We start from the raw sequence: 13,945 nt of genomic DNA, 5'->3' as shown, positions 1-13,945 counted from the left end.
TAATTTGCATTTGAATTTCGAGAAATTCTTATCAAGGCAAAGGTATAAATTGTGCCGGGAGGGAGGGGCCGCCCCCGCAAGCGAGTCCATTATTGTTGGCAGGTACCTGGGTCACATTAATACAATAAGGAAGAAAGCAGCAGCGAATGAGTGAGAGATTGGAGAGATGGGCTGTAAATTAAAGCGGCCTGAAGCCTTCCAGCCTCCCAGGGTTGTTAAGCGGGAGGTGTAAGTAAATTCCCCACTTCCCACCGCCTTGTACAGACACAGCAAACAGGAACTGCACATGTTCGGGGAGGGCAGTGCATGCAGATCCCGGCCCAGCTGCGCCGGGGCCCCCGGGATGGCCGCTGCCCCTTCTGCGGGGAACGTGGGGGCTGCCTGATGTGTCAGGGGCTTTTCTCCCCGGCCCACTCCTCCCTTCCTCCTGAGCCTCCTCTCGCAGGCAGAGAGAGGTCAACACGAGGGTGTGGGCAGCTTCGGGGGCTGCACAGCTGAGAGCTGAGGTGCAGTCGGAGCCTGGGTGGAGGAGAAAAGTCCTTGGGGGCTTTGCTAAAGTCAGCCAGGCCACGGCTGGCTGGGAACAGCCCGCAGCAGAACATGTGTGCGGCCCAGAGCTGGGATGGGGAGGCCAGGCTGAAGCCAACCCTGCACCGCACCCCTCGGATCTCCCTGCCTTGACCTGTGGGTCTCTGGTTTTCTTGCGGGATTTGTGCTTCCTGGGACCTGCTGCCTTCTAGGTTTCATCCTGTAGCTCTTGCTCTTCTCTGGGATTCTCGCACTGGCTGCTCTCCAGTTCCCCCTTTCATTACTCAGGGGATGAGCTGCAGTCCCATGTATTCACTGGAGTCCAGCAGATGCAGCTCCTGTGTTAGCACAGCCATGACCCTCAGCTCTCTGTGCTCATCTGTGTGCACTGATGGGGTCACGGCCCAGAGAGCCCAGGCACCCCAGAGCCTCCTGCAGAGCCTGGTAGTGCAGGTTTCAGGGAGAAGCCTCCATCTTTTGGCTACTCGTTCTCTTCCTGGGTGTTTTGATACCTCTGAGGTTTCCCACTGACATCCCTGTGCCATCCCTTGGCAGGGTTTGGTGTGCCCATAGGGAGCGTGGTGTGTTGGCCTCATCTGCACCCTGCAGAGCTGTGCTTCTTTCCACCTTCTCTCTGATGGGTTTTTGGCCACTGCCTTCTTCCCTTCACTGTGCTCACCTCCTCTTGCTGCCCACCTGAGCCACCAGTATGGAACATCTACCCACTGCTTGTCCCAGACTCTGTGCTGGCCAGGCAGCCCTACTTGTCCTTCTTGTGGCTCCAAAACACTGACATTACTGTGGTCATTGCTGCAGATTGAGGCTTTATTGTGTTTCTCTCACTGCTCTGGCTTGACTTGCTCAAGCTGGTGGGAAGCATGGGTCCAGGCAGAGTGAATAGTAAATAGGGGTGGCCCGTTGGGGCCAGCAGAGAGAGCTCAGCTCCAGAACATCACACTGAGCAGATGAGATGGGGTAGAATGGCTTTAGATCTCAGCCTTTTGCAGCCCTCTTTGCAACGGGCAGCCCTTTGCTGCCTGGCTGGGGCTTGCAGGGAGGCCGGGCAGGCAGGTGGAGCTAGGCCACGTCCTGTGCCTCCATCCACCCCCACGCTTGGCATGGCCCTCGGTCCGCGATGCTCGGTGTCCCCTGTCCTTTGTGCCTCTGCTGTGCGCTGGGAGCGGTCGAGTTTCCTGAACGGTTGAAAACATCCCACCTGAAACATAACAGGCTCTTCCTCTGGATGCTGCTATTGTTTTGCTGAGCATTACAGAAGCAGCTTAACCGGGCGGCCAATTATGACATGTCTTCCCAAAATAGCCCCGCTCCTGTCCCTTCTGAGCCCACGGAACGGCCGCCCCCTTAAGATGCAGCCGCTCCTTTGTGGCGGTGCTGTGAGTAACCCGCTAAATATAGCCGCATCCCATTCACGCTCTGCTCCTGGCGCAGGAACAATGCTGCGGTGCACACGCGCTGACACGCACCTGCCTGGGATCGGGTGCCTGCCGGCTGCGGAAGACGCACACCCACCCACGGCGGCTCCGCCACGGCGGCGGCCCCGGCTTGCTACCAGGCACGGGGCACGTTCACTCCTGAGGAAGACGCTGCTGCGGACGAACGTTGGGAGGAGGAAACCTTTGGAGCGAGATGCGAAGGAGGCATTGTTTTCAGCTCCTGGAAAATTCACCTCTTGTCCCCTCCGAGTGCACGGGGACCCAGCGGGCAGCAGCGCCCGGTTGTCCCGCTGCAGATGGAGGCTCGGGCAGCAGAGGCGGTGGCACGGTGGTGACAGCCGTGGCACGGCGGTGTCAACCCAGGTGACCCATCCCACACCCAGCCCTACGGGGCTGCGTCTCCTGGTCTGTCTGGCAGCCTGGCATTGCTCAGGCGTCCAGCGCAAAGCCCGTGCTGTGTTCCCAGCGGACATCTCTCCGCTGTGGCATCGCAGGAAATGCGGCCTCGCGGTTTGTGCATGGTGAGGAACGGTCCCCTTCTCGAACTTGAATCCCTCGGCCAGGCAGCCGGCTTCCGGGGAATCCCCCAGGTGATTCCAGCTGATGGATGAGTTGGGAATTTGGGACTGTGCGAACGGGAGTGTGTGATCTCAGTGCTGCCACCAGCTGGGGCAGCCGGGGGAGCCACCTCCGGCTCCTGCCGAGCTCCTGGGAGAAGTCCCGGCCCAGGGAACCGCAGCCGGGTTAGGGGCTGTGGGTGGACGTGATTCGGTGCCTGCAATGGGAGGAGAAAGGAAAGCTGGGTAGTGCCGAGAAGAGCAGCGGGCTGCTGCTCCCGTGGGTGCCTTGCTGCGTGCCAGCCCCGCAGCGTCCCTTCGCCACGGAGCCGTGCAGGGAGCCAAACCCCAATAAGGACCGAATCCGTCTGTCTTACAGCACTCAAAATAGGGTTGCACCGAGGGTCTCCCACCCCCGCACAGCCCCACATCCTCTCCCAGCATGGAGGAAACTGAGGCACAGCGGGATGGGCGGCTCAATCACTGCCACGACACAGCATCCAGCACCCCGAGCCCCATCCCCGTGCTGTGGGGCAGCGGCCGTGCCCAGCAACCAGCAGAAGGGTTAACGCCGCGCTCGCTCCCCGTCCCGTCCCGCACATGGGCTCCCTTTCATCTCTGGCCGGGGGGCCAGCCGGAGTCTGCATGAATCACAGGCCACTCCCCTCCCCCCCAAGCCCCTTGGCCAGAGGCTTCTGCAGCCTTTTACTCACACAAACAAAAATAAATCTCGCTGCCGGCCTCTGAACTCTGCAAAGGCGAGTTTCCCTCTGGCTCCCCGAGCGGCCCGGAGCTGTGCGAGGGGACTTGGCACGCTCCCTGCCGACCTCGCTCTTTCACTCCCGGCGCATCCTGTGTCCTTCTCTCACCGGGCGGCCCGAGGAGCGGAATGGGACGTGACGGCCGGCACAGGCGTCGCTCACAGCTGCCAGGAATCAGCCGGGTACGGCCTGCGAACGCCGACGGGGACGGTGCCACACACGAGGGGCCCAGTGCCGGTGTCGCCTGCGCGGTCAGCCCGGATGGGGAGCATGCAGGGCTGGCCCCCCTTTGGTCTTTGGGATGGTCGTTGCCTGCTGCGGGGTGAGGTTTTGCTCTGGCTTTCTGTCACTTTGGGTCTCTGCGTTGGGTTCTTCTCCGTCGCCTCGTGGCAGTGCCTGGTTCTGCACTGGGCGCTTCTCCATCCCGCCGTGACAGGGCCTGGTGCATCTCCCCACTCCGCTCCCAAACGTTGGGGAGGAGCCCCACCAAACGCCACTGAAACTCTTCTTGCAGCTCCATGGTTGTTGCCATCAATTTTGTCCCCATACCACGCTGTCGTCCCCTCGCCGGTCAAACTGTGTCACCCAGGACAGCAAACCCCTCCTGACTTAGTGTTGCCCCAGCTTTCCCCAGGTTGGGCAAAGGCATGAGCAGAGGCAGCACCCAGCACGGGGCTGTGATGGTGGCCCTGTACCAGGATGCTGGTGCCACCATAGCTGCCCCTCAGTTCCCTTCTGAGCCCATGGGTGGGAGGCACGCGGGGAAGGCTTTGGTTGCTGCCTTGTGGGAGGTGGCAGCATCAAGGCGTCTTGATTTAAAGCCAGATGACAACACTTGCAAATGGATTTAAAACCACTTATTTCCACGGCCACTGCTGGCCTGTGCAGCTCAGTGTTCCAGTGCGCCTCTGAGATTTTGGCATGACATATAGAAGGGTCAGATACACCCCCATAATGCTGGGCAGAGCAGGGCTGGACTCAGCAGAAAGGGCTGGGCAGGGCTGGGCTCCCCTCCTGGCCCTGGGGTGTTCCGTGTGGGTGCAAGCCCTGTTTCACAAGAGTTCACGTGGTGGATGTGTTCCATACAGTGCTGCTGTGCTCCATGGGTGACCGGTTCCTATTAGAGGCAACAAACATCAGCGAGTCAAGGGAAGCTATTTTTAAGCAGAGGAAGCACTAGAATAGCATCCTGAGTTTTTTACGCCTGTGACTTACTGAAGAGTCCAAGTCCTTCGATAGCATCAAAAGTAACACATGAGCTTTTTGATCCCATTTTGGCAAATAGTGTTGTGCAAAGGTCCAGGTACAGCCAGGGAGGGTTTCTAGTAGGACCCAGCAGACTCTCCACATGTGTGTGAGCACCTCTGGTCTCCGGTGGGTGCATGGGGCTCTGTCAAGGACAGCCCTAGGACTTTGCAGGGCTGGAACCCACCTGGTTTCCCAGCTGGATGTTGTTGGAAAACACGCGGCGTGTGCAGGACTTGGTGGGACGGAAAGTGTGGTGCTCAGCCAAGCGTCCCCTCCCCACACACCTCCTGCTCGGGGTCCCATGATTTGGATGCTGTTGGCATGCCTTGTGTCCCAAGCTGGCTCTTTTTCACTGGTGATCTTGTCATCTTGAGATGTTTTCATCCACCCTTTTCCTCCCTGCTGTTTTATATCAGGGTGGTGCGGATAGTCTTGGCAACTGCCAGCCCTATAAAATGGGACAATACCTGAAACAAATCCACTTTCAAGGCTGGTAGAGCCAGTCCAGTGCAGGGCTTGGGCAGGACTGTGTTTTCTTATGAGGGTGCTGCTGGAGTTTTTCACCATCCCACTGTGTCCCCACAAGAGTTGGTGCTTGCAGTGTGCAGGTGGGATGGACACAGCCTCCTGTACACGCCGTCCTTGCTGCAGGAGGCATGTGTGCCAACTAGGCTTATCTTTTGCTCCCAATGTCCACGGGTCACAGGGTTGACGTCTTTCTTACTCATCACATGTCCTTCTCTTCCAGGCTGTGCTGAAAGACCAGAGTCAAATGAGGCAGATGGAGCTGGAGATAAGACCTGTCTTCTTGGTCCCAGACACCAACGGCTTCATCGACCACCTCAGCAGCTTGATAACGCTGCTGGACTGCAGGAAGTTCATCCTGGTGGTGCCCCTGATCGGTGAGTAGCACAGGCACCAGGCATGGGCTTCCTGTCCCTCGGTGCAGGCTCGACCCTCCATGCCAGCTCCCACTCTCCTGCCCCACATGCCCTTTTCTGTGGTCCCAGTGCTTGCTGTGTGTGCTGGACACAACCCTGTTGCTTTTACCTGTTGGAGCCATTTCTCATCCCAGCTGCTCCTTCACCCCATACCATGCTTTTCCCTTCCCTTCCCTTTCTGCCCAGCGTGAGCTCCTCTTCCCATGGTGCATTTAGGGGTGCCAGGGGCTGGGAGAGGCACACGGGTGTTAGAAGGGATTTGGAGGGAATTTTGGAAGGAGCAAGGAGGAGGAATTGTTAAACAATCAGAGCAGATAGCTTATCCCAGCAGAGCTGGGGCTTAGGCAGCCTGAGCAAATGGCCGGCCTGTGTCCCAGCGTCTCAGAGCTGCTCAAGCCCAGCCCTTCTTTTTATCCTTATAAAGCTTGCAGTAAAACAGCAAGCTGGTTCCCGTTATTGGTAAACACTCACCCTGGCAGATAACGGCTGTGCTGCTGGGTGGTCTCCCAGGGTGGCGGGAGGATTTGGTGAGATGCCTTTGCTCTGATTGTTTGATCACTCGCTGGGCTCGCGGTAGCATTCCTCCGGCCGGTGCTGCGCTGGGGCCGGCTGCACCCCAGTGCCAACCTGGCATGGAGGGGAGCTTGGGGGTGAAAGAAAATATCAGGGTAGGAGTGGGGCTGAGCCTCACAGATGCCTCAGGCTGCCCTCATCCCAGCTGCAGCCCCACAGGCACCTCCAGTCTGCAGGCAGCGAGGTGTACGCTCGTGCTGATCTCCTGCCCTGCAGCACACTTCATGCCTGCCCTCTGAGCAGGTGCGGGGCTTCCTCTTCAACTCCTAGCTCCACCGGCCCGAGAGCCAGCATCCAACAGGCCCTTCCTGCAGGGTCTGGCTCTGGAAGGACTCTTAGAGCTGGGGTCGGGACCTCCGGACAGGGGGAGTGGGGCTGTCAGGGAGCTTTGCAGCTTGGCACGGCAGTGGCAGGGCATTGTATGGAAGCAAAGGGAAGGAAGCTGGCAGAGCCCTGGGGGCTGTGGAGTGTGCTCACACCTGGGAATGCTGGCGCCTTCCCTAGAGCCATGGCCCTGCCTCCTCTGTTCTCTCACAAGCATGAGCTGCAGGAGAGCGGGAAGCTCTGTTTCCTTCCCTGAGCCAGGTGCTGCCACGCTGAGCCTGCATAATGAGGGCTGGGCTGGCCAGGATAAGCCAGGGGCCAGTGGCCGTGGTGCCACATCCCATTGCCAGTTCCAGGTGTGAGCTGTGCCCCGTCCCCAGCTCGGGGCACTCCTCACTGCTTATCCCACGGATGCAGCAAGGGGTTAAGCGTGCAGCTTCGCGTTCCGTTTGTTTCTCTTGCTCTTTAACCTGCTCCGTGCTCCTTAAGGCTGACCCCACCATGGAGAAGCCAGGCCTGGTGCAGAAGCACAAACAAGCCTCCCCTTTGAAGCCTGTTTAGCTTGGAAGCAGGAAGGCGGATTTCGGGAGGGAATACCAGCTTTTCCTGTTTGATGTTCCGTTCTTGCAAGGCTCCCCCCACCCCTAACCCAGCCGTGCATTGTGTGGAAATGGCAGCATCAGGTCGCTGAAAGCAGTAGCAAGAGGAGCAGTCAGCGAGCGAAGAGCAAAGCAGCTCCATGCAGCTTTAATTTGAATACCCAGACAGTGAGTGCCAGTCTCACCATGGAACAGAGCGATCACGCAGGCTCCCTGGGCAGTGATTCACAGCACTGGGGAGAGGCCTCAGACCCCGAGCTCTCTCCTCGAACCCCCAAGGAATGCATAGTTCCCACTTGAACTCAGGACTTGGCTCCAAGCTCGGAAACAATCTTCAGAAATGAAGCCATGGCTAAAACACACACTGCGCGCACAGAGGCTCCCTCGCACACACGTGCACACCAGCCCAGCCTTGTGCACACGCATCCCTGTGCACGAACACATGTGAGGATGCTCGTGTGCACATCTGGACACAACCATCATGTGCCCAGCCTCGCTGGGAGCTGCCTTGGCCACACTTGGCTCGCACACGCAGAGCAGCTCTGGGTGCACTGCAGGGTGCGTTCCTCCTGGCGTCCCTTGGGCACTGCTCAGCCTGGGGGGCTGCTGAGGCTGTGTGCCTGCTGCTTGGCAGCCGGACAGGAGGCTCCGAGCCCTGACAGTCTCCAGTGAAACCAAACGGGCTGGGAATCTGCCTGATCCCAGGCTCGAGCTCGGCTTCAGCAACATGTGTCAGGACAGATGTGCAAACTCTGTATCAGCCCCAGATGGGAGAGGTGTTGAAGAGAGTGTCTCCCCTGCAGGCAGCCTGGGGCAGTGACTTCAGGTGTGAAAACAGGGCCAGGACTTGGTGGAGCGGGGGCTGCCTGCTTCTGCATGTGACCCTACTTGCACACGCAGCTTTCTGCATCTGAAAGCAAGCCCAGGGGGCTGGGAGAAGGAGCAGAGCAGGGCGGCGTGGCACGGATCAGGAGGCATGATAGCCAGATCCCCGGACCCATCAGCTTTCTGACGCCCCCCAGTCACACGTGAAGGTGCACGGGTTGGGCTCATGGCTGCATTTCACAGGGCACGGTGCCCTCAGCGAGTGCTGCAGGGCAGAGGTCCCCATGCTCTCAGGGCTGAGCCAGGTGACACGCAGAGGTGGAAGGCAGCAAAGCTTTTCCAGACCTGTAGCCAAGTCCAGGAGCACAGGGACGCTGCGGCAGCTGAACCCAGATTTCCTGAGCCAGCTCCCAGTGTCCCAGCCCTGAGGCTTTGGCAACACGTGCGTTTCAGCAGCGGGTCACGAGAGCACCTTGTCCCTTAGTAACTGTACCTCCTCTTCCTGTTTGAAGTGATAAACGAGCTGGACGGCCTGGCCAAGGGCCCGGAGATGGAGCACCGGGCTGCAGTCTATGCCCGCCAAGTGCAGGAGAGAGCCAGGAAGTCCATCGAGTTCCTGGAGGAGAGGTTCGAGGGCCGTGACAACTGCCTGAGGGCTCTGACCAGCCGAGGCAACGAGCTGGAGTCCATCTCCTTCCGCAGTGAAGACACCACCGGCCAGCAGGTAGGGGTCTCAGCCCCACGAGGATGGAGGCACTGAGGCAGTGCTGCCAGGGCACGCTGTAGGGCTGGAAGCTTCCCCAGGGACCTGTCTCTTTGCAGGCTCAGAGCAGCCCTGATCTCCGCTGAGCTGCAACACCATCTCCAGGGCAGTGCAGAAATGAGGGTGATGGGGCTGCAGGGTTTGGGTTTTTTCTGCTGAGAATAACGTTGCCCTTTTCTTCCAGGGAAATAATGATGACCTGATTCTGTCCTGCTGCCTCCACTATTGCAACGACAAGGCCAAGGATTTCATGCCCTCTAACAAAGGTAGATCATCCTCACATCCTCTTTGTCCCTTCTCTGTTGCAGCCCACAGACTCTGCTCATTTCTCTTTTTGTGGCCCTTGGAGCCCATACCTCTGCATTTGGCCTCTTTCAGCACCAAGGTGTCACCTCCTGCCCCCACTCAGCCCCAGGCTGTGGCCCATCCTGCTGTGTTTCCAAATGCTCACCTCTACGTGCACCTTCTGGGACTCCCCAGCCTGTGAGAAGACCCCTCCATACGCACACAGAGCCACTTTGTAGTGCTGGCAGCACAACTGTTAGTAGTTGTTGTCCCCCAGAGTATGCATCGAGGCCATAAAACCGCGTGTCAGGGCCTTTTGCTTTCCCTTCATCCTCCTAGAGTGGAAAGAGCAGATGCAGATCCAGCTATCTGCCCAAACAGGGACATCTCCTGCCACTGCGTGCCACAGCCATGGCTGCAGCAGAAGGTCAAGGGCTCCTTCTGAAAGCCCCAGTGCCTCCTCGATGGAGCCTTTTTCCTCCTGGTGCCCTGCTGGCAATGGCAGCATGTGCTGGGACCAGACAGCCCCAGTGTGCTGCCAGGGCAGTGTGGATGGGAATTAGATCAGCAGCTGCCCAAGAAATCAACCCACATTTGTCAGCGCGAATTCTTAGCAGCTTAACTTGTCAGATTCACAGAGAAACCGTCACCAAATGTTTATGTGCAAATGATGCTGAATTTTGAAATCATGTGGATTATGGCGAATGGGGCCTGACAAGCTGACAGCCTCTGGTTTGTAACAAGGAGACGCGTCACCAGCTCGGAGCAGAGGATGTTTATTGTTACACATTTCTTAAAGTGTCCGCACAAAACCTTCCGATCCTGCTTTCATCAGCCCTCGGCCCCAGGCCTGCCCTCCCACAGCTGCCCCACGGCTGCCCCACAGTCCCCTTCCTCCCATCACCTCCTCACCATCCTCAGCCCCAACACCACCAGCTCGTGCTTGTCGCTAACCTCCCCTTCCCCTTGGCTTGCTGCTCCTGGCGCGGCCAATCTGGGCCCATGTTGGGCTCCCATAAACTCTGTTTTTTCCATTCCAATCCTGGCTCAGAGGCACTGTGTTTCCTGTGCTCATAGGAACAGTACTCTGGTCACAGGACCCAGCTGCTTACACATACCCCATATGCTTCCCCTGCTCCGCACACACGTAAGCGTGGCTCCCATATCCCCAGCCTGGCGTGTTGCGTGCGGGGCAGCTCATCCATCTGGGGGCAAGATCCCTTCAGTTATTTCTCAGCCTTCAGCTCTGTCTGAGCCTCAGCCAGAAACGCCTCGGTGGCAGTGGCTACTCCAAAAGCTTCTCGAACGAAAGGTTCGTTTTAGATCTTATAATGAGATCACCAGAATAATAGCACCAGCTTCCTGCTGGAGCCAGGGTCGCGGGCTGTCTTCCTGGCCTGGGTCAGGCGAAGGCACCTCCTGTTCCCAGTGCTGAGCACCTCCCTGCTTTGGGCAGCGGGGTTTCGCCTGCAGGGGATGGGCAGAGCGCACAGATTGTCCCCAAACCAGAGCAAGGAGATAGCAGAAGGCCTCCGAAATGAGGCCTCGTCTCCGAGCCACGGTGAGAAACCTCAGCAGGCAGCAGGGAGCCTGGAGCACCGGGAGGCTGCGGGGTTTCGGGATGCAGATCACGCGTGGGGACAACAGGGTACGACAGCCCAGCTCTGGGATTCACTCCACTCTGTTTTTTTTCCATCCAGACGATCCCATCCGTTTGCTCCGCGAAGTGGTTCTGCTGACGGACGATCGCAACCTGCGAGTCAAAGCGCTGACCCGCAACGTGCCCGTGAGGGACATCCCCACCTTCCTCAAATGGGCCCAGGAGGGCTGAGGGGGCCGAGCAGGGAGGAGAGCCCCTGAGTGAGTAACGCAGAGTGTTGCGGTGGGAGACCGGCTCCGCAGGCAGCCCTCGCCGCCACCGCCTTCCAGCCCACAATGAACAATAAACGCCACGTCTTCAACCCACCCCACATGGCCGTGCTGCGAAGGGCCCCCCCCCGGGGGTGCAGGCGAGCTGGGAAGGTCATTGCCGTGGATGGTTCACGTGGAGGCTGGGATGTTGAGTGTCCCCGTGGCCTTCGGGCGGTGCTGGAGCAGAGCTGGAGAGCCCTGCTGTGTAGGGAAGCTTTGGGTGACCCCGTGCCGGATCGCCGGCCTTTCGCTTGGTTTGCTTGGTTGCAGAGAGCTCACGTCGTGAGTCGGTGTCTCTTTGGGTTTGTAGGCTGTACAGGGCAGAGATTGGGGACGCAACGGTGCAGACTTTGGGATTGCTTGGTCTCGCTCAGCCCCAAGAGCTGAGCCTTTAGGAGATGCTGTGGACTTCAAGGGCGGGTCCCCAGCTGTGTGCCCCGTGCTCTCCATCATCCCTGCCCAGCCAGTTTCTCCTGCATGTCTCAGGCTGCATTGGTTCCCCATCCCATCCCTGCTACCACCCCACAGAAAGGAACGCTGCCTGCTGCTTGCAGAGGTGCTCGTCCTCTCTGGTGCAGGGTTTGCTTTTTTCGGTTTCATTTCAGACTTCAGCATAGGATTGTTTTCAGGTGTGTGCCCTGCCTGCTTTGTGGGGGAGGAGGGCTTTGAACACCCCTGATTCCCCCACAACTGCTTTCTGTTCTGCTCCCTTCCCACAACAGACGTTACCTGTTCCCACCTCTCTATCCCCTACCCCTGCTTCCCACACTGATACTTTTAGCCACATTTTCAGCCCAGGGCTCAGCGTGAGGCCAGCAAAGCCCTCCGAGTCCCCGACGAGCCCAGGACAGGCTGTTTGGGGACAGGGCTGGCGAAGCCTGGGCAGTGCCTGGTGCCGAGCCCAACTGTGAGGGTCCCCTCTTGAGTCACCCCGAGCCCTGCAGCACACCGCTGTCTCCTACACCACATCACGTTGTCCCCACCGCCAAAGCCTCATCCCCATGGCACTACAGATACAGAAGCCACGAGGGAGCGTTTGCCCATGAACTGGCATCCCTGAAGCTCTGTCACGCCTCACTCCCATCAGCACAGAGCAGGACTGACCCCAGGGCCAGCTCCAGTTCCCACCGGCGCACTGCAGAGGATGCAGCAGGACCGAACCCAGTGTTTTCCTTTCCTGCGTGGGTGGCTCAGACCTGGTGTTTGCAACACAGCACGTTCAAGCAGGAAGCTCACTGTCACCCATGCCATGGTGAGGACCGAAGCAGGGCTCAGGGCCTGAGCGGAGCACATGGACAAGCAGCAGTTGTGCTCACCTGTACCATACACGTGTCCTGGCAAAGGGCTCAGCGCAGGTGCAGAACTGCACGGTGCAGATTCGAGGTCCCCAAGCAGCACAGCCACCTGCAGGAGGACACACGGAGTGGCCGCGGTTTAACACGAGCACCCAGGACCCAGCTCGTGCTGCACAGCGCTGGGTGTAAGCAGCGTGCAGAATTCTCAAAGCTGAGTGCATTGGAAATGTGTTCTCACCGCCCTGCACGCTGTGCTGGATGCCCACCCCGTGCAGGGCTCTCTGGGCAGCACAGAGGGGTCTCACCGGGCTGAATGTGCCGGGGCCACCTGCGTCAGCCCTTTGTTGGGGAGGTGGCCGCGTTCGGGTGATTTTGTTAAGATGGTTTTAATCATTTTTAGTATTAAACACTTGTCTGTGCAGCCCGTTGTCTCGCTTGCCATCTGTGGGCACATCTCTATCAATTGGGGCAGTGGGGATGTATGGCAGCAGGATGTGTCCCTGCTGTCCTGAACCTTCCCTGTTAATGAATGGGATTCCGGGCAAACAGAAAAGCTCCTCTCCTCCCCTCCCACAGCCCCACACCACCCACCCGGCGCAGCCCCATGGGGTACATCCCCGCTCCCCATCCCAGCCCCACACATCAGGGCCACCAGAGAAGGACACGAGGCTCTGTGTGTTAATGTCACTTTATTGCTTGTTCCGTTTCGACTATAGAAAAAAGGGCGAGGAGCCCGTGTACAAATTGGACGTGATACAGACCCCGCTGGGCGTTTCCAGCTGTGTTTTGGGTGCAGCTGCTGCCGGTGCTCAGCCCCCAAAATGGGCACAGATGCCCGGTGGCAGCTCTGGCCAGATGCTGGCGAGCCCCGGGGGGGACCTGGGTGACCCCTGCCCATCCCTGGCTGGAAGCTGGCACTTGGGGGCACGAGGCCTCGCCACAGAGCAGCCAGCACAGGTAAGGCACAGTGGCTGCGAGGCTGGGGACAGTCACTGCCCCGGGGCCTCGTGTGCAAAGGAGAGGAGGGGGCACGGGGAGGGGAGAAGCTTCACATTAACCCCAGGCAGAGGGGTCGTGGGCCTGGGTGGGGGTCCAGACTTAGGGAGGGGACACAAGAGGGGTGCTGCGGTGCCAGGGGTGCCCCTTGGGGGCTCGACCCGCTGTCATTGCAGCCCAGGCCGGGGGCTCAGCTCTCCCCAGGGCTGCTCCCGGCCCCTTCCCGCGGCCCCGCGCCTCCGCTGCCCACGTCCACATAGCTGACAAACCCAACCGCTTTGTCTTTGTCATAAACTCCCGGCCCGAGGTTCCCCCAAACCCGACCCGACCCAGCTGTGCTGGGACGGGGATCTTTGGCAGTAAAAGAGGTGGGCCCGAGGGCACAGCCACCCCACGGGACGGCGGCTCCCGGGGGTCCCTCTGCCCCACGGAGCCCCGGGCATCCCTGATGGCGAGCGCTGTGGGGCAGGGTGCAGGGGCTCAGTCTGTGACAAGGCCCTGCCCCACCTCCCGAAAACACTGGCAGCTGAGGGCTGAGGCCGGGAGCTCAGTGCTGCTCCGAGGAGCATCGTGTTTCCCTGGTCACCGTCCCTGACCCCCACCAAAACCCCGCGTGATCCCTCTCCATCAGTCTGTCCCCGAGCTCCCAGCACAGCCCCGGGGAGGAGGAGGCCCTTCGCTGCGGCCGCGATGGACGAACTACTCACGGCCCCACGGCAGTGATGGCGGCACAGTCTGGGTTCCATCACAGCAGAGCTGAGCTCCATTGGGTCCCACCACGGGGCGGGCAGAGATGGGGACAGCCCCGAGGTAAGGAGCGGGCTCATGTCCTCCGAAGCCTCAGGGTTCGGGCTGGCGGCACAGCGGGGCGAGCCGGGAGGTCAG

At 59.6% G+C, this 13,945-nt stretch overlaps 1 protein-coding gene and 1 long non-coding RNA gene across 2 annotated transcripts; one reads left to right on the top strand and one right to left on the bottom strand.

The window, feature by feature from the left end:
- On the bottom strand, positions 1–4,501 carry LOC116217339. Its single transcript, XR_004161764.1, has 2 exons — positions 3,253–4,501; positions 1–2,757 (listed from the first exon to the last, which is right to left on the bottom strand). It is a non-coding gene; the product is annotated as an uncharacterized LOC116217339 (long non-coding RNA).
- A 759-nt stretch (positions 4,502–5,260) lies between these two features.
- Positions 5,261–12,485, top strand: LOC104913882 (telomerase-binding protein EST1A-like; the record flags this gene model as incomplete). Its single annotated transcript, XM_031556481.1, has 4 exons — positions 5,261–5,450; positions 8,323–8,534; positions 8,758–8,839; positions 10,559–12,485. Coding segments are annotated over 4 exons (615 nt in total), but the record flags the coding sequence as incomplete, so codon positions are not given.
- Positions 12,486–13,945: the final 1,460 nt, after the last annotated feature.

This window comes from Meleagris gallopavo, chromosome 21 (genome assembly GCF_000146605.3).
Source record: "Meleagris gallopavo isolate NT-WF06-2002-E0010 breed Aviagen turkey brand Nicholas breeding stock chromosome 21, Turkey_5.1, whole genome shotgun sequence".
Taxonomy (NCBI): Eukaryota; Metazoa; Chordata; class Aves; order Galliformes; family Phasianidae; genus Meleagris; species Meleagris gallopavo.
Note: the sequence above shows the minus strand (reverse complement) of the source record. Positions and strands in the feature narration are given on the sequence as shown.